The sequence below is a fragment of the Chaetodon auriga genome, chromosome 4 (genome assembly GCF_051107435.1).
Source record: "Chaetodon auriga isolate fChaAug3 chromosome 4, fChaAug3.hap1, whole genome shotgun sequence".
Taxonomy (NCBI): Eukaryota; Metazoa; Chordata; class Actinopteri; order Chaetodontiformes; family Chaetodontidae; genus Chaetodon; species Chaetodon auriga.
This window is the reverse complement of record NC_135077.1, coordinates 23,557,296-23,578,022: the sequence shown is the minus strand read 5'-3', so window position 1 is coordinate 23,578,022 and position 20,727 is coordinate 23,557,296. Positions and strand designations below refer to the sequence as shown.

Below are 20,727 nucleotides of genomic sequence, written 5' to 3'. Positions count from 1 at the left end.
ATCGTGCATTGTCTACATTCATGTATACTAGGTTGTCGTCTTCTTCCCTGCCTTTATAAGTGACACTGAATGTCGTCATATGTTACAGCCTCCTGCTGATCAGTGGAATAGTGTGACCCCACTGGAAAAGTGAAAGACTGTATCTGGTAAGTTTGTTGTGATTGAGTGGCATTCATCTGCATTGAGCAAATCAAATTTGTACAAAAAATGTAAAGGTGTTGATACCTGTCAACAGAAACATGATGGTTTCAAGTTTGTAACATATTCGCATCAAGCGTGCAGAATAGCTGCATCCCATGTTCTCTCCCTCACCTGAGAGTGGCCATTGACTTCCACCTCCTCAGCAAAATGAACTTTGACAGGGTTGGACCTGAGCTTGGCCCGCTTCTCTGGTGTGATGAATGACGACTTCGGGCCCTGGGAGGAATACAAAGCAGTAAATCAAGTTGTTACAGTATTTTTCATAACTGAATCATGACTGGATGCGATGATGGTATATTTTCAGAGAAGCACAGTGGTTCATGTGAGGGAAATGAAAGGATGCACCTTCTGTTGCTTTTGTTTTGCATTTCTCCGAGAACACAAACAGATATCGAACCAAATCTGTTCAGTTATTTAACAGGTTGATAGCAAACACATAGACTTTCTTTGGTTGACCTCAGGTTGCACTAAAACTTAAAGCAGTTGAATTCATCTTGCCAGCTTCAATATCCCTACTGACACCAATTCTATTAGACTATTAGAAAGAGCTATTACGCACTGGGTGTATCCCTTTTTAAAAATGTATGAATATAGTAACAGTAATACTATTTCATTTGCGATACAACACAAGCATTCAAATACATACTGTCATATCAATCCTATTGATCTTAGGTACAAGTGCTCAGTAATAAAGATAAGCACATTGTTGCCTTCATCACTTAAAAACCAGTTACAGTTGGTGGATTCACCTGTCAAACAATCATCCTGCACTTATATCACTGATTTTAGTAAAAGCACGGCAGAGATGAATATTTTCAGGCAAATGCTAACAACTGCTTAAAGCTCACAGTGATTTCTTGGAGGGGCTGCGGGCTGTGAATCAGATGGTAAAAGTGCTTCCATCAGCAGAGCCACTGATGAGAATCACTGAGGAGCAGCAATTTATTCACTGATCTACTTCACCTTAGCGCAAACACATACATCACCTTCACAGATTGAGGTACACGACCAACACTCACATACACACAGTAAAAACACGCACACGCATAGATTGAGTGATCATGACAGAGTGAGTGTCTATCAGAGGGGGCGGTTCCCAGGGTGCAACATGCTGTCAATGCTAACACTGATCTAGTGGTGGGACCTTGGTGACAGGACGCTTGTTAGCAATGACGCTTGACCCCAAGCCTCATTGATGTGCTGATTAATGTCTTTGTTGACAACAGCTTTTTTAAATTCCTGTGTGTATAGAGACACTGTACATCTACAGTATGTAAGCGTGTGTGCACATTGATGCCCCTGTATGTGTTTGTTTTTACAACAGGAAACAGGAAAAGTTCATCTGAAATACTGCAGGAAGCGGATGAGTCATCATCCAATTAAGCGCCCATCAGTGAAACCTTGTGTGTAAATGTGTGTTTCTGTCAAGTGTGCGTGCATGTGTGTGTGGTTAGTTAGCTACAGCAGACTCACCAGCATTGTTCTGAGGACAGTCATTGTCAACGAATCTCGACTCTCCCTGAAACAAACAGCAAAAGGTGGCTGTTACGGTGACATGGCTTCATTTTAAAGAGCACTTTGTGGTGTATGTACCGATAATCACGCATGCAGTATGTGTGTGTGTGTTTGTGAATGCAGCCGTCGGTGTGGACCTGATTATTTCAGCAGCTTGCTCAGGGGTCAGGTCATCGACAGCGACGTTATTGATCTTCACAAGCTGGTCGCCAGGGACGAGCCGGCCATCTGCAGGACCACCTGGACACACAAAATGTCCTTGTGTTGTCATGCCTGAGGGTGTTCATTTGGCCTGCATTCATGCTGAAAATGGGGTTAATGACAGGCAGTAGCTTGTATTCTAGTGGTTTCCTTTCATCTCACACTGATGCATAATTTTTCACACAGCTATCCAGACCTAACTCTTCCACCGCTTTGGGAGCAATCTCGTCACTGTACATCCAATTTAGGGTGTATCCAACAACCGTATACTCTATCTCATTGCCTCATTTAGCATTCTAACACCTTCCTCAACATGTCATGTATTCAACATCAATGTCATCTTTCCTTTACTGTCTCTAGGTCAGCATCCAACACTAAATGGCTGCTGTCACCAACACTGATAACAGTATGAGCAAAGTCTTCTCTTTGTAGGATTCACTTAATAAGTAAGGGTCTCAATAAAATACATTCAATATTTCATCATGTTATATAATCATCATTTCTTTAGGAAATCAAATTTTCATGACTTCATCACAGGTAATATTTCCTTCCCGCCCACCAACGCAAGCACACTCAACAAAACAGGACAAGACAAAGATGCTGGGTGACTCTAATGTAGGCGCTTCCTTATTTTCCAGGTTTGTAATACAAGCTTTTTATAAACTGATGACGATAAAATAATTGGCCATGTCTTCTCGGCATTTTGAAAGAGTCAAATCATTGGTGAAAATGCAACTTTACAATTACAAGCTCTTGAAATTCGTCTTTCAATGTTCTCCCAAGTCTTTTTAATTTCCTCACGGTACCAAAAAGGTATGTATGAGGGGGCGACTCTGAATTCAGCATGTAGACACATATCTGAGGTGTTAAACTTGTGAATTTTATCTCTACTGTAGTATTTCTTTTCATTAATTTCATCAATTAGATGTCAATTTTCATTAGTGGCAATTTTATATGTGAGTTGTAAACATTTCTTAATGTGTCATAAATGTGCCATTGTATTAGGAGATGAATGGAAGAAAAACCTTGTACAGTCTGCACTGTTAGAACATACTAACACCAGTTCAACAGAGTTGTGACAAGAAGTTAGAGTTGATCACATTTGGACATTCTTGCACATCTTATGCATAAAAACTGCTCCAAATACATTTCTGATGTTGTCACACATAGTGCACGTTTACGTTTTTTAAACTTTTTTTTTTTTTTTTTTTTTTTAAGGTGTGTTTTAAAACACTAGTCAGATGCCTATTTAAGACTGAAAGCATCCCTCATCATTCCATGTAACCACTCCTCCTGTTCATACTGGCCATTAAAAGACGTACACAAACATAAGTGATCCAGGATTTAAGTCACAGTCCTCTCTGTGCAAAAACACAAGCTGAGGTTTATCTGAGGCTGATATGAGACTTCTTTGTGTTAATATACAAGGGATTTTATATTATCATGTGTCTGATAGATCTAACTCTAGGTGTGAGTGTTTTATTTATACATACATATACTTTAAAAGATACTTTCTTTTCTTAATTAAAAATCAGATTTCATTATGCATATTTTATCTCTTTCTTTACAATTAATATGCTTGGAGAAAAGGTAATCTTATTTTTGCACACCATCACAAAGGCATGAACAATGTCATGAATTTCCCTACACAAATGTTGAAAGACAAGTTGTAATTCAAGGCAATCTGAAATCAGCAGCACAGCAAACCTCATGGCTCTGACAGCATGTTGGTACAGTATGTGCACAGCAATACAAATGTTGTACCATAACCTGTGTGTAATCTATGTCTGCTGTGTTAAGAATGATAATGGTTTGTCGTACACATAGACAGTCATCACACATTTCAATGTGTCCACAGACCACTCCCCACCATCGTCTCCCATATTACAATCGCCAACAGTATCCTTTTTCTGTACATCAGCTAACCCTCCAATAGTGAGCTATTCAATTCTGAAACAAGTTAATACTCGATGTGACATCAAATGAGCACAGACAGATGCAGGTGACACGGATAGCTCTGACAATGCTTTTAAATAAAGGATTCATATTTCACTGTCAAGAGGCTGCAGCACGTGCCACAGAGACAGAGGGAGAGGAAACATTGAGCCAAGCCTTAGTGGGGCCACTGGAGACATGAGCAACAGTGTGTGTGTGCGTGTGAGTGTGTCTGCGTGTGTGTGGGACCACCAGAAGCAGATGGTGATAAAGCAGACTTGAGCCAGACAGGAGAAAGCGAGGTAATCTACCCTTGGACCTCAGGGGAATTCAGATCCTTGTGGCTCTGCAGATCAGCAGCAAAATGCTCTTCAGAGTACAAATATAAGTAGAAATATATCTTTATATGTCTTTAATGGTTTTTAAGTAATAGCTTAACTTTCAGTCAGATGTCAGTCATCAAACTGGGAATTCAGTTATGAAGTATTCACTAGGAATGTGCATGAGAGATCAATATTGCTGATTGATGTTACAGAGCTGGGACAGATTTCGAAAGTATTTCTCTATCCACTGTCTTATGCATTCATAGTCAGAAATGTGTTGAAAACACAGTTCTCTACAACCCTGACTCCAAAAACGTTGGGAAGCTGTATAAAACATAAATGGAAACAGCGAGTTGCAAATGAACTGTGCTTATCGACAGCCTATGCCGTATTCTGAAATGGACACATCACAATGTAGAACAGGACACTCTATGAAAACTATGAGAAGAGAGGTGGACAAACATTGCAAGGCAAACATAGTGGAGGCACATTTGGCTCAACATAATTTCAATCTCTGAATGATTTACATCGCTATAAACTGGCATCAGCTTTAACAGGCAATTAATCCTAAACTGGGGGACAACTATGGTGCATTTAAGTAGATCATATTCAACATACTGTACATGATGATGAATGATTCTATTTTAAGAAAGTTTCTGAGGCACTGAAAGCTGCACTGCAGCTCTCTTTAAGATGGGACAAAATCTAAAGCAGCCAACTGCTTTAGATTGGGGGTGTACTACACATGTATAAGCACATTACAGTCATGCAACGTATGCAATGTAAGTTTTACATTGTGGCCAGTAGGAGGTGCTGTGCCATGAGATCTAGCAGAGGTGACAGTACACCTATAACTGCTTATGTCCTTGCAAATTAATTTAAACAATGACATGTTCACTCCCTGTAAAGCTTCCCAGGCGCACAGCTGCATGCATTTCTCTTTTCTCTTGCTGAGACCCCACTTGCAGTCCTTATGCCTGTCTTCTCATCTATTGCATAACAGAAAGTACATTAGGCATTTGACTGGAAGAGGTTTTTGAGGACAGTACACAGCCTGTGAGAAAGTGCTGCCTGAGAGCCGCAAGAAAGGGCAGAAAAGCCCCTCTCCTTGAGAATCTCCTCCTTTGTTTTTCCTCCTCATTAAACTGAAAATGCTTAACACTAATAGTAATATTGCATTCCCACTCACACACACAAGCACAAACCCACACACAGACACTCAAAAATGGACATGTGAATGTTTGTGGTTAGAGCTGCAACTAATGATTATTTTCATTATTGATGAATATGCCAATCATCATCATCAGGGCCACAGTACTCCTCCTCTGATAATGTGATTTTGTGTGCAGTATGAGCATACAGTATCAGCTCCCTTGGAGTTTCCACTTTTTACAGTTTGTTTTGTATGCTGCCAAGAGGCCTGCAGTGGTCTGGCAAAGCTCCATTATTGCATTTTGCTGAGGAGAGTTGCTCTATGCAAAGTAGTAATGAGGCAAAAAAAATGGTCTGTTCCTGAAAGACCAGAATATATTTGATTTAAACATCCTCCTACCAATTATTGTACAACATAATGCAATAGAGGAGGGTGATCTTGTCAGCCTCATAGTGAGCAGACACTGAACAATAAAGCTCAATACCACCAGTAAGAATAAGAAAGAATAAGAATAATGAATAATAATATATTTAGGTAGGTTAAACTGACACTTTCACTTTTCACTTAGATACTTTTTCAGTCCCTACAAGCAATGAAAGCTGTGGTTCAATTCATTAGATTTGATTGAGATGACAGATTGAACAACACATCTGTATGGTCCTAAGCATCCCATGGGTGGGACAGATTTTTTCAGGGCTGTTGCCATAGGGACTCACCACGTACAATGCTAACAGTAGCAGCTGCGCCTGTTGGGCAAGAGCAAGTGACAAAGCAGGCCAAAACACTGCAGACCTTGGCAAAGGAACCTGGCACAAAAAGCGCGATCTCTGGAGGAGAGAGAGCCTGAGCTGGTGTTGATGAAGGAAGATGAGAGGTACCAACCAGACATAGCTGGGCTCACCTAAACATGAGGTGTCAGCTATGAAATCAAACTCCCGGATACTGAGCAGCACTGAGTAGCACACGGTTATTTGTGTGGAGAAGAATGATGCATAAGCAGTACAAGGTTTGTGCATAGTATCAGGCCAGCTTGATTAAAGATTCAGCTTTATAACTGTTCAGAACAGACAGGAGGGGGGAGGAGGGGCTTAGCTGTTAACTAATTCATATTTTGTCTGCACTCATTTAAGATTGCAGACCTTTGCAATGCTGCTTTGCTTTTTCCTTCTTCTATGTTTACACTTCATAAATCTTGTCATACCTGGGGTGACCTCCTGCACCAGGATGGGGGTCTGGGAGGACAGAGTGAGGCCATGAGAGTTGAGGTCCGGGTCCCGTTGGATCTGAACGTTGAAGCGGAAAGGGTAATTCCTCTGATCGGAGCCACCTGACTCTGCTGTCTTCCCATCCGCTGCAACGCGGTCTCTGCAGATGAGCAAGCAAAAAGATTAATCTTATCTTTATTATTACGTATTGAATTTCTGCTCCGGCAATTGGATCAGTTCTGTGGTGCACAACTTTATATTAATGTATATCAGAAAAGTAAGGAGAGAAAGAATATGTACATAGCATAAACTATTTGTTATTCCATGGAAGGAAGCAAATTCATCTGGCTTGGTGGGACACAAATGTGGACTTCCTATGATATATTTATCATATTTGTATATTTTCACAATGCTCCCTCCCTCAGTCAAGAGACATGCAGGTCAGATGAAATGGAGAATCTAACTCATGACAAAAGCAGAGGTTTACCTGCTCAGAGAGTGAGACCTGCTGCCTAAGTCTCGGGATCGCCTCAGCCATCGTCCCACCACCTGCTCCACCCGGCTGGTCCTACGGGACGGAGAGCGGCTCCTGTCCTGCACCTCCATTTACCTACCAGGGGCCAAAGGCAGAAGGAAATGTAATGAAACATTTCATGCAGAAATCCAACTAGAAAATATAAGCAAATGAAACAGGAAGCAGAGAGCTCTGATGCAAAAAAAATTTAATTTAATTAAAAAAAAAAAGTAATGTGAAATGTGAGGAGGTTAATTGCAGGAGTGAAAGTAATTTGCAAAATGCAATGATTTAGAGACACAGCAGAAGGACACACACACATGCACGCGCACACACACATTAGGCTTGGCAGTGGGACGTCTGGGTATTAGACATGGTCTGAGGCCAAAACTGATGTCACTTGTGACTTCATGCAGCCTAATAGGCTCTTAGCCCGAGCTATGAGCCAGTTGCTTGCATGTTGCCTTCAACCCTCAGTAAAACTCAAAATCATTAATTCCTAATTATCAACAATGATGGCATCTCTTTTAAATGGGTCCCTGATGTGTTTGCTGTGAAGCAGATGGTCATCATAAATGACTGCTGACAGGCCGCCGTGGTTGGTGAGCTGGATGTAATGCACATGGGTTTCTGCTGGTGTCTGTGGGGCTTCAGTCAGGCTAATATGTGGACCTGTTGTTGTGAGCTAATGGGTTTTTGAGGAAGCTGGCAATATCTTAGCTAATGCCATATCAGCTTACACACATGCACACCCACACACACACTCACAAAGGCCAACACATATTAATGTTGTCCATGAAGGACTGCACACACAGAACTATGGACATGGACACAGTTGTGTTTAGGGCCTCAACTAATGATTATTTTCATTGCTGATTAATGTGGCAATCATTTTCAAGATTAACTGACTGATCATTTTGTCTATAAAATGTTGGCAAATAGTCAAAAAAATGCTCATTCTGTATCATGTCATATACAGCAAAGAAAACATCACATTCTCACATTTGAGAAGCCGAAATAAATGGATGCTTTGCCTTGTCGCTTAAAAAATGACAGGAAAATATGAATTAATTCTCAAAATAGTTTATTTGAGGAGCTTGATTAATTATGAATTAATTAAATAAAGATCTTACGGGCAAGTCCAGATTGCACCAGTGCAACTGAGGTCAAGGAAATTATTCATGCAAAAGCTCCTGATGGCTTAATGAAAGTTAATGACATTTGAATGAGTAGTTCAAATTGTGTCACTGCAGCTGAGTGAATAAAATAATCAGCCAGTCTTTCGCACACCCCTTCAAATAAAGTATTACCAAATAGTTTAGTAGGTTAATAATAACATTTTTGTCCATGAATTGATCAATAGACAAATTCTTTCAGCTCTAGTTGTATTGATGCTACATTTGGGAGTCACGTGTTGGTGTGTGTGGTCACAAATGTGGGGCTGCGTGCGGAATCAGGAGACAACAACATGGACATCATGTGGCCTTTTGGGCCACACACAATCACGTGGATGAGGAAAGCATCATTCGGATTTCATTACATTTCCATGACAACATTATTGAGTCTAGTGTTGAACAGCTTTTATGGCTTTGCTTAAGTAATGTAGCAGTGGCTCGTCAAGGGGCCCCAACATTAGTGTGGAATACAAGCATTTGCTCTCAAAGTCTTCCTCTCACTCACCACACACACACACACACACACGCAAAAACCCTTCCTCCCAGTCTGATGACTGAGACAGACAAAGACTTGGTCATTAGCTGTTACCTAATATCCCCTTCACATCATCTAAGGCATCATCTACTAGACTGTGACTGGGACAAAGATACTTACGTACCCTCTTACTCTGAATAACATGGAAACAAGCATAAATGGTGGATGAATAAGTCAACAAATGAATGAATTAATCATTCACAGTAATCAAATGATCCATGAATCAATGGTCAAAAAGGTGGAGCTCAAAAAGAATAAATAAGTGAAACTGGATCATGGGCTGCTAATTGAATGAGTTCAGAGATGGATGGAATGAATGAGTGAATGAGCTCAGCAGGCCTGTGGTGTCCCTCAGTGAACAGAGGCAGGAAGGCATTTCCCCCAGACGGATGGGCATTAGCACCATGCATTAGAGAAAATGAGAGAGTGGGGAGGGAGGGAGAGGAGAGGAGAGGTATAGTATGATGGGACGAGAGAAGAAAACTGAATGAAAGGAGAATAGAAAACAGAGAAGTATGATAGAAGGTGAGAGAGGAAAAGGGCTGAGTGATGAAAGTGGTGGGTGACACAACCAGACAGCAATGTCTCCCAGGGGATCTTGAGTCATTAGCACATTATCCATCCATCTGTCTGTGAATACCCCTCCACTGCTTCTCTCTCTTTCGTTTCAGCCTATCTGCCCCTCACTTCTCTCTCTTGCGTAGCTCACTCTTCCTGTTTGCTTCGCTCACAGTATCTCCCTTCTCAGGTTACAGCGACACAATGCAGAGGTGTGCTTAGGTCTGTTAGGGTCACGATAATCCACCTCCCTCACCAGCACAGTCATCTCACCGGGGAAAAGGATACAAACACAAACATAAAGAAACAGCAAGACTCTGAAGCTCTGAAATAGCGGATTTATGCTAAGTTCATTCTAAAGAATCGGGGATGAATTCCAGCCAAATGTGCATCTCAAATGTCAAACACAGGGAGAAATCCTTCATACACTCCTAATCCCCTCTAATCCCATAAACATGTTTTCCTTCCTAAGTGGCTTTGATCGACGATAATGATGAAGTAGAAGCCCACTGGTCCTCTCGGGTAAAAAGTGTTGAGACCGCACAGCGTTTCCCATTTTGCAACCACAGCATTTAAGAGAAGAGATGAAGACAGGAAATGTTGGCAGATTGTTTTTTTAAGGTGTAACATTAGAGGCTGCTGGGAATTTTACATTGTACTTGCCTCTCACATCAATCACAAGACACACCACGTTTCTCAAACTTACACTTTTCAGGAATATATATACAAGTACATCTATTGCTGACTCTCGCAATTACTTTTGGTTTGCCATGATGGAAAGATGGGACTTTAAGCATTTTCTGCTCTTGTAGTCACTGTTGGATTCAGTTCACCTGTCAGACCAAAGAACAAAATGATATGCTGGTTAGCTCTGATTGGTTCTGATTTACACAGACTTATTACAAACAAGCCAAGTTACAAAGAGGAGTCTGACCAGTCATGCTGTACTTCACATCACCTTATGCATCAATTGATTTTCTCTGGAGGTGGTTTGGAGCACTATTAGTCTGCAGCTGGACCTTAAATGTGCTACATAATGACAGACAGCTCGAAACAAGATGAAACAAGACATCCTGTGCTGTCATGGTGGGAGGGAACAGTTGCTTTGTCAGTGCTATATTTCACACAGTTCCTAATGAGGATCTGCAATAACACACCGAGTAGCACACAAACACAACACACGTCTGATTTAACTCCTTTTCATATTCTGATGTGTCAAGGAAAGTCTTGTTCAGGTGCCTATATGTGTTACCATGGTTTCACAATAATTTCTCACAATTCTTTTGTTTGCTATAGATTGCTTACAAAATGGTGTCCTTGACAGTTCCACAATCAGCACATGGATAATGTAAATTTTTAGTTTAGTTTTTGAATTCATGCTAAAACTATGTTGTCACACAGTGGCGTGTTTGGTTCAGGTTGCACTGAATTCACACGTGGGGACCCTCGTGGTCTCGGCCCATCCGACTGTTTTATCTGCACCAGAGTTCAAACCAACCAAGGAACAGACAAAACTGGAAAACTCACCACTGTTCAACACAAAAGAGTTTAGGTGGAGCTCAGAAGTGTTTAAAGGATTCATTTCCTGTCATTTTAAAAATTATTTTATTGTGATTTTGATTTTAACAACATTTAGCGACACTGAAAAGTAGTATGTCTGTATTACCAAACCCATAACCCATTACCCAGAAAGTTTCCTGTTTAACTGTGGTGTGCTGCTGGAATGCTAATAACACCTACTTTGCACCTACTGTAGTGCACAATAAGTTACCAAAACACCAAACAGGTGCACATGAGGAATAAAACTGTAAAACTACAAAATTGTGCTTTTAAAGGCCTAATGTCTATTGTAGTTTTTCTCCTATCAAGTTCCACTGTAGGTGCACTGGAAATACCTCAACATGTCGAGGAAATGGTTCACTGGTTCAAGTGGTAAGCTCTTCCATCCAGACATGAGGCGTCAAGCTGAGGCTCTGTGCTCTTCTTTATGAAAACTCTCTGATCAGAGTCATTCATGCACTTTGTACTCGTGACACATATCTGTGTACTCTGAGTAAACCTGATTCAGACTGGACTGGAGTTTTTCCTCACACATCCTCACCTGAGCTGTTTGCCTCGACCTTTCCTAACTCATAAATCTCCAATAGTTTTCCTTTTACTCACCATTCTGACGTGCTCTGAGTCCTCCATAAAGTGAACTTACGATGTGATTAAACCCTAACCCTGACTCATTACACACCGCACGCGCTCTTTGGTGTGAGAATTAACGGCTCTGCTTTGTTCTCCAAAATGTTAGATTTCATTAAAGTGCAATTTCTTCTGACATTAGCAAGAGTGGTCTTTTATAATACCCTGCAGGACCCCCTAATGTCATCTCCCATCAATGAAGTGTTTATAGGATGGATTTTTCTTGAATGCTCAGGCTGGGCTGCAGAGAGACACACACACTCTGACACAAGCTAACTGAAGGGGGTTCTGCACACTTGTAGATTATCCCTCACTGCCCACACCTAATGTGTCCTTGCATTTCACACCTGCTGAAAGTGCACAAAAGATTTTAAATACCTGCTTTTTTTTATGAAGCAAACTAACCAGATTCAGTGAATTCAGATGTTGCACAAAAAAACCCTACATTTAGGAAGTATAATATACACTAATGTAGTGTCGTGTATTCTATCTTTGCCCTAAACTTACACTTAACTCCCTTTCGACGTGTTCACGTGCATGTTTTTGTCAATGTTCTTGTAATAATCATGCTGGTAATAATCACAGTATGTGCTGGTGGAGAGAGCCGAGAGTTCATGTGCATTATTACAATTAACAGCTGTGCAAGTTGTCCCTGTGCCAGCAGTCTGCTGCTGATATGATGCATTTCATCACAGATGAACTAAACTTTATTTGCGTAAAGCTTCAGTTTACAGTGAGATTAAGCAGCCTCAAAGTAAATAAAACAGTTGGTGACTTTTTAACCAGCTTCTATTGAACGTACTCTATCTGCATAATGTTAACAGTCAACATATTTGTTTTGTTTTCCTACAATATTAACCTGTGACAAATTACACATAATTAGCATTTACGTGGTTATGTTCTGGCACTTGATTAAGAGCGTGGCCTCGGGACAATACTGAAAAGGTCAGCGTTGACTTAAAGCATGAGATAGGATGCATTAACTGTTTTTATGTTTAAACAAACCATGATCCTTCCCCAACCAAGTGCTTTAGTCGCCGAAGCCCACATGGGGTACATGTCACAAAGTCTTGTCTTGTGCTTTATTCAACCATCCATCCACCCAGACATACTCTCTGCTTATACAGCTGTAAGTATTGCTCTGAGTATAGCATGCATTACTTACAACATGATACTCAACTTTTGTGTAATGTTCTGAATGCGCACACACACAGACACATAGACACACACTAACACACAGAGCAGGCAAATGGGATTACAGAGTGTGTCTGCAGGATGTGACAGGGAGTTTGTGCGTCACTCCTGCTGAGCCAGATTAGACTGAGCATCACTGCAACCTTACAGGTCTGTTTGAGGTAACAGACTGGCTAACACTGTAACACAGACTGTCTGTCTCTGGCTCTCTACTCACTTCCCTCTCACTGTCTCTGTCTCCCTCTCTCCTTATCCCACACTCTTTTAATCCTCTAATCTTGTCATGTATGTGTACACATACAAACAAAATCTGTTTCACATTGCATTTACTGACTTTGGAAGACTGACACACACACACACCTGCTCTCAGCCCTGTGTATCAGGGCTCCATGAAGGCGCCAGTTACAGTCCCACTCTGCTTTCTCTCCATCCATCGTTCTGCTGCAGTGGACCAGCGTGATGTGTCTTCATCTCCTGAGGGCAAACACAACATCAGAATTAAGAGTTCGGATATGCTGTGGGGCATTTGACGTTGCTGTAGTCTGAATCACAGACTCCGAAACATTTAGCATGGCCAGAAAAAGCAAAGGAATGAGCTATGAAGAGAGAACAATGGAGGGGGTGCTTCTCTCTTCATTCATATATGCTAATCAGACAGAGAGAAACAGAGAAAATTAGCAGTGGGAAGAGACAAGAACTTACAGGCCAAGCGCTGGAAAAATTCGCACTTTGTCATCAGAGCGGTTGATAGACAGACAAAGATAACGGAGGAGAGAGAGCAAGTCAGGAAAGAGGAAAAGAAGAAAGGAGGAAAAGGTTTGTAGACAGTGAAGTGAGTCGAGGGAGGAGAGGAGGAAGATGGAGAGACAGACGAGGCGAAAAAGACAGCAGGGCTCCAGCTCAGCAGGATGGGCCTGCCTGCGCTGCTTGTGCTGTTTGTGGAGTCCCACTTGCCCCTGCTCTGCTCCAAACAACATCCATATTTAATGAGGCCCTTACAAAGCCCTGGGAAAAGAGATGCTGGGAACTCTCCTGCCCACCCGCTCCCCTCACCTCCGCCTTTCCCACCACTCAAATTGTCACCCCTCAGTACTTTTCTCTTTCATAATTCTCCCTGTTCTCACTTTCTTTTCTGTTGTCTTTCCCGCTGTTCTGAATATCTCTTTTTTGATTGCTCTTTAGTTATTTTTAAAGATTGATTGGCTCCTCCAGCTCCTCTGAGTCTTCAGCTCCTCCTAAAGTGCTAGAGGGTGTTAAGCACGCACACAATGCTAACCAATTAGCTCAGCGTGTGGTTGCCACAGGAGAACTTAATATTAGTCCTGTGCATTTCAAACAGAAGAGACTGCTCCATCTTTTCTTGCTGGGTACAATCAGCTGTGTTCTGTCAGCCATGAAGAAGCAGCATGCACGTGTGCTGTCGTCCTCTTTTTCTCTCTTGCATCCACTCACATTCACAAACAAATTGAAGCACATGCTTTGTATGTGTGTGTGCCTATGTGCAACAATGTGTTCGATTTTATGAGTGTATGTATGTTTTTATTATGTGAGTGAGTGGTTGGAGTTTGTCTATGGGTGCATGTGTGTGTGCGCGTTAGTCAGAGTGCTGCGTGCATCAATAATGTATCTAGATAATGCAGCCGCTTCACTCTACCAGGAACAACTAACAGGCATACCAACGCACAGAGAAAGACAGAGACAGAGAGAGAGAGAGAGAGAGAGAGAGAGAGAGAGAGAGAGAGAGAGAGAGAGAGAGAAAGAAACATGAGGAAGCAGAGAGGAAAGATGAGACAGGGAAATGTGACTGACACAAAAATGGACCAAGAAGAAGAGGGTATGAGGGAAGCGTAAAGAACACGAAGGAACATCTGTGTCACACCTGGGTGTCAAATTATGATGTGGGATCAATCCCCAGTGTTTTAAGCCACTCTGAGCACACAGGGTTTGTGCAAGAAGCTGATTCAGACATTCATTCATTCAACTGACTGTCAAATACTCCAAACACTGTGACAGGCATTGCCGTTGTATTAGAATAATGTGTATTGTGTTGGATTAAGTCAAAATCCAATTTAGAGCTAGAACCCATTATTTCAACAGTGTGGGAATATGTCTGTTTGTTTTGTATATACAGTAATGACTGATTTCTTTTAAGTCCTTCATACTAAAATCCAGGTGAAAATGAGATTTTCAAATAGTATGTGTGTATAGCTGCGCTCATGTTATAGTAAATTACTCATATTGGGGGGAGAGGGGGAACGTGCATCTAACTATTTGCAGGTTGTATAATCTGATTTACAGGACAAAACCTTCAGGTCACCATGTGAACTCTGTTAAGATGTGTTTAGATCACTACACAGTCCAACAGCGTCTCTGTAACAAAGTTAAAGCGAAATCTGAAGACAGACAGTTTGCCCAGTAAATGTTTTTGATTTGTCCACCATCTTTATTTGCGACAGTCTGCATCTGCCAATGGCTGTGCTCATAATAAAGGTCAGGTCACTTGGGTCAAAATTTAAAAAAATCTGAAGTTTAGGTGCAGCACATACATCAGTACAGACCATTAGAATACACCACATCCACAGCAATGGAGGAGGTGCATGCAAAAGCAGTTTTTTCCACAATAATAGCAGCACAGCTAAACTAACTTTTTACTGCAGAAACATTTTATGAGCGGTCCACTTCAGGTCACTATAGACTTTTATCTACATCGCCCAGAGCTAATGTATCATCTGTAAACTGACCACACCACTGTTATGTTTACCAACTGAGCTTTCTGTGATTGCTCCAGGATAAATGCTTTCCCTGGTCAATACGAGAGAGAGGCTGATGCTTGTTCTGCATGTTTGCTCCACTGATAAGTCCCAGTTGTCTTTATATTACTTTGATCATATCAAAAGGGTGATGATGGATGTTTTAAGTAGTTTTTTTCTGATATGATGTTCGCTAAGAGTCAAATAATACAGTTGGCTTTTATTAAAAATAAGATGCCAGTAGAGCCACAAAGTGAATAGAGTGTAGCATCTGTTTGGCTGAGATGCACCAATCAGGAGACCCATCCAGCTGTCTGCTCTGTATGAGGGAATTTAAGCTTCCTTATCTAGAGAGTCATTTGAAAATGAAGTAAAGTAAAACTTGCAGTTGTCTGTGTGTTTTTTTTAATATACCTCTGTATGCTTCCGTTTGGTCGCCTTAAATCTCTTCATTCAGTGTGGCTAATAAAAATTTCAGCTTCTGGAAAAAGAAATGCAAATTACATCACTTCATGTTCAACAGAGTTCCTGGAAAAGCCTTTTGAGTTTGAGTGTCTACATGTGAAAACAAGTCCATGAATGGGGAAATCATATTTGCATCTTTTGTGCTGCATGTGTCTGTTTACGCTCTTGGTCAATGTTTTACCTTTGATTCACAAATCTGTTCTGTTGTAATCTATTCTTTTCCCCAGTCTGGTCTCCTCTTGACCCCCAAAAATGTGTGATCACTCCTCTAAGGGCAGCAGACAGGGGACACAATCCAATTAGCAGCTCACATCGCCGTCAGACACAGACATACACACACACACGCAAACAATCCTCGTAACCTAATGACCTTTTCATGTAAATGCCTAACAAGGACAGTGATTGGCTGACACTGCGTGCATGTTTGTGTCCGTTGTCTCAAGTCACATGTGCTAACAGGTCAATTACAGTACATGTAATCTATTAAAGTTATAAGTTCTTTCACTGAATGATGTTTCAGATGATATGCTGCCTTTCTCGAATTCATTCATATTTAATTGAAATGTATAATGAGTGCTTAGTCTCAGGGAGCAGAAGGTTGGCTTTGATTCAGGGAACAACTTCATCTTTAATCTCCTCACAGTCAATGAGTTAACTGGGTGTTTATGGCGAATATACCAAAATAGCATACAAGGTGATACCAGTGCTATCATATGTATTCAAGTAATGTTGCAAAACCTGTTTCTATTTATTCAATTCACAAATGCTTTTGTGAACTAGCTATTGAGAACAGCTTTAGATCATGAATCTCAAGTTACTTCCATCCTAATACTGACAGAGAAGCAGACATCATAGCCATCAGGTGTCATTAGTCTTAGATATCATTAAGTTTCTCTCAGTGAGACACAGATATTCAGCCACTGGCTTTACTGTTTTGTAGGCTAATTTCCCACTGACATGTGGCCAATGGGATTGTGTCTGCTAACTTAAGATCAATAATTAGTCATTGGCTACTTTGCCAAGTTAGTGTGCTCAAACCAAGCCTGTGAAGAACAGAGGTGAGTGTGCTAGCACTGGTTGATCCTGATGTCCACTGGACATATCAACTGAAAGTGATCTGGAAGCAGAGCGTCTTCAGTCTGTTCTTCAGAAGCACCATTTCCAGGACTGTTCTTAAAGTTTTTTCATTTTACAGGCATACTGACTGAAGGTTTACAGCTAATTTCTGATCAGTGTGGTAAAAGACACTCGGTGGCTGTACCTCATTTGGTTTGATAACAGTGCTGCCATCTTACCTTCATTTTGTATCTGTAGAAGAAGGAAAGATGTAGCATTCCTTCTCTTCTTCCATACACTTGGTCAGGGAAGTGACATAAACAGACAATCATTAGGTGTCAACCGTTTATAACAATGAATATTTCCAGACATTTTCAAGTGAATTTCACTTGTCAGAGCAGTGGGCTGGTTCACCAAACACAGAGCTGGTATGTAAAGGAAGCAGTGTGGAGCTGCAAGTGAAACACTTCATTCACACATCCGGCAGACAGTTGGCTGGAACGCCAGCGGATTGTCTCCGGTATCAAGTGGACATTAGGGTTTATAAATACTGTATACTGTAGATACTGCAGCACAAGAGTGGACAGAAAGACAACTGGACAGCAGCCAAACATGTTTTACGTACGTGTAATCAGCCCCACCTATCTTTAGACTGCATCTGGGTTATGTGTGCACAGCTTTCTGCCTGTAAGCAGAAGAATAGGTGTGCGTTTTCCTTCAGTTCTTCACACTGTGTAGATTGACCCAAATTCCCACTAACGCATAGTTTATGGAGGTAAAACCTGAAATAACAGACAGTTCACTGAATCAGCAGGCAGGTATCAGTTTATCTTCTGTCTCCATCAGAAGTGATGGACAGCCTCTGATGGGTAAACTGCCTGAGAACCGCTTATAAAAGTATTTCTGCTGCTCCTCCTTTAATAAGGAGTTTCAGATTGAAGCCAAAGTGCTTTCTGTAAGGTAAAGGAGATTAAGGTTGACCTAAAACCCTTTCGACCTCATTGGAGCAGTTCCTCTTCAGTCAGGGATTCGCCATTGTGTCGTAATAAGTCAGGGAAAGCTAAACTTTTCTTTGTGGCTGTACCAGTTTGTGCTCACTGGGAAGACTCACTTTTCTGACACCTTCACATCCTCAAATGTGCTGTGCTGCCTTTTAAAGGGATTTACCTCTTACAATATTCAGGTTTCAAAAGCAGCCTAAATATAACATGATTTGAAGTGAGACTCTTCAGTTTGGAGAAATAACAAAATTGGACCCTGCTTCTTATTTTACCATTGGATGTAACGCATTGAGGCTCTGACGCTGAAGAGGGAGCTGAGGGAGATTTGGTTACATCAGGGACATAAGATGAACAGTGCACTTGTGCCTGAGTTTGTGTGAGCAGTTTCATATCAAGCACTCTTTTAAACATTGGTTTATGAAGAGTGCTACACCAGTTAACTTTATTACCATTATTAATAATGCTGTGCCATAAGGCCTTACACCATCTCCACACATCGTTAGGAAGCCTGAATGTGTGCAGGTGTGTGTGTGTGTGTGTGTGTGTGTGTGTGTGTACTGTATGTTTGTGTGCATGAAGTTACGTACAAAGAGGTTGACAGACACACCCCGAGTTTTCGCTCAGTATTAAACTTGACAAATACGAAGCATCAAAAATGTAGCCGAGCCTAAAAATAACATCATAAATTAGTAAAGCCTGGGAGGGCCTTCAGAACACAGCTGGCCCCATATTCTTCTTCTTCTTCTGTTTCACTCTGCACTGTGTCAGGACTCACTTTGTGCTCATGCCTCTTCATGAAACACAGATACATGCATCCACTGAACACACCCACGGTTATGGGCACATGCAGATGGAGTCGAGCCACACACACAGCAGCAGCTTGTGCCATTTATTAGCATGTTACAGTAGCGTCAACACAGTGTGCTGTGTCTCTGGAGGCTGAAGCGTGATGCAGCAAAATATCTGGAGCAACATCTTATTGTAAAATGCATGTCATCGTGTGTGTTTGAGTGTGTCTGTGTACACATGATGAAGGCTTGTTTGTGTGCGCCGTGCATGTTTCTGGTTGCAGTGATGCATTAGTAAAACATTTGGATTTCACACAGACTACGTACTGTTAGTCTATTCATCAATTCTTTAGCAGCAGCTGAATCAAGAAAATGACTGAGTCATTAGCTTTAAAGGGAGGCAGGGAATGCCTCAGTGTGTTTGTATCAAATCTGACTGAAGTGAAGCATCTTTTGGAGCCTCCTTCCTGATACCGCCCAGTCCTGTCTGCACAATCCACTTCTCAGAGTGTCACTAAGCTTAAAAGTCCCTCTTATCAACCTGCCTCCGCCCCTTCACGTGCACCCCTCCTCCATCGTATGGTTAGATGGATTTGAACAGGTAGACTCGTGAATGGATGGGAACTTTCACCCCTGTCGTGTCCCAGCTGGAGTGCTTCTAGGGAGAGAGTACGTTAGCTGTTACCTGTTCACTGACTGCGGGTGGTGCATTACATGTAGTGGTAAAGCTTTAATGATAAATGTTGAGATGACTTTCTTATTTAGGGCAGAAATTGGGAAGCAGGCAGGCTTATTTTCATTGGACTATTTGTTTTAGCTATAAACTGGATAACCGCGAGATGGAGGAATAATACATCTTTGAGCACATTTTTTCTGAGTTTATTTAATGATTTTTTAAATGTATTTATTTATTTTACAAATCGCAAATGTCCGGCGTTTGTCGCGCCCATGCTCCGTGTTTTGCTTTGCTAGCTTGCACTGGAGGCAAACAAATACAATTTCTATTGACAGAAATCTATTTTGGGCACTATATGTCTCGTTGTTATTTAGTCTAGTTGGCTGTATAATACTGAGGTGTAAGGACCTTACCGTGTGGCGTGTATCTCCTCTCTAATCCTCTCCTGAGCGCAGGGTGAGCCGTCCCGACCGTCCTGGATGTGGAACAACTTCGAAAAGCGCCGCAAAAAAACAAAAACAAAAACAAAAAAAGCCGCACCTTCCTCAGACAGTGAGAAGTCAGTTAATCCATATCACCCAGCGTTTAGGCAGCCCGCAGACCACGTCTCGAGATCCCTGTTAAAAAGCTGCGTTCGATAAAGTCCTCGCGCAGGTGAGCGCGCGAGATGCGGATGGATGAGGCGCACGGGGCTTAAGCGACGGTAATCTCCTCTCTCTCTCTCTCTCTCTCTCTCTCTCTCTCTCTCTCTCACACACACACACACACACACACACACACACACACACACACACACACAAACACACGCGCGCGCTCTCTCTCGTTCTCATACACAAAAACACGCGCGCGCATAAAGTTTTAATAGTGATGACGGGGCGCTCGTTTCATGAAGAGAAAACAAACGGTGGAGACAGAGACCTCGTTGATGTTTACTCACCTGCATCTCTCTCACTCCGTTTGTTGTGCCAATTTGTGTGTGCGCGTGCGTGCGTGGTACGTGAAGACCGGAAGAGCCGGTATAGACTATAGTATCTTATATTTGTAAGGAATTAAACACCATACATGGTCAACTCACAAATATTTAGAATTACGTAGCACAGACAAACGATAGATAGATAGATAGATAGATAGATAGATAGATAGATAGATAGATAGACCGTTAATTGGCCTCTGTCGCCTCCTATTGGCGTTAATGTTTTACTACCACGCACAGCTATCTACTAGAGCGTAGTCAAGGCTGGACTACCCAAGAGACCAGGGCCCCACACCTCCAAGGGCCCCAACAGTCCACGATT

At 41.7% G+C, this 20,727-nt stretch overlaps 1 protein-coding gene across 2 annotated transcripts in view; it reads right to left on the bottom strand.

Moving 5' to 3' along the window:
• The window catches only part of frmpd1a (FERM and PDZ domain containing 1a), a 33,406-nt gene extending 13,007 nt beyond the window's left edge, over nucleotides 1–20,399 (bottom strand). The window contains exons 1-10 of one of the 2 annotated variants that reach the window (XM_076728275.1): nucleotides 19,846–20,092; nucleotides 17,207–17,265; nucleotides 16,093–16,179; nucleotides 15,861–15,927; nucleotides 13,057–13,170; nucleotides 7,021–7,143; nucleotides 6,530–6,693; nucleotides 1,854–1,956; nucleotides 1,675–1,720; nucleotides 313–417 (exon numbers count right to left, since the gene is read on the bottom strand). In XM_076728275.1, coding sequence (XP_076584390.1) covers nucleotides 313–417; nucleotides 1,675–1,720; nucleotides 1,854–1,956; nucleotides 6,530–6,693; nucleotides 7,021–7,139 — 537 coding nt within the window. In that variant the 5' untranslated portion in view covers nucleotides 7,140–7,143; nucleotides 13,057–13,170; nucleotides 15,861–15,927; ... (1 more) ...; nucleotides 17,207–17,265; nucleotides 19,846–20,092. Of the gene's footprint in view, nucleotides 1–312; nucleotides 418–1,674; nucleotides 1,721–1,853; nucleotides 1,957–6,529; nucleotides 6,694–7,020; nucleotides 7,144–13,056; nucleotides 13,171–15,860; nucleotides 15,928–16,092; nucleotides 16,180–17,206; nucleotides 17,266–19,845 lie in introns of both variants that reach the window. The other variant, XM_076728274.1, reaches the window with a different exon arrangement.
• Nucleotides 20,400–20,727: the final 328 nt, after the last annotated feature.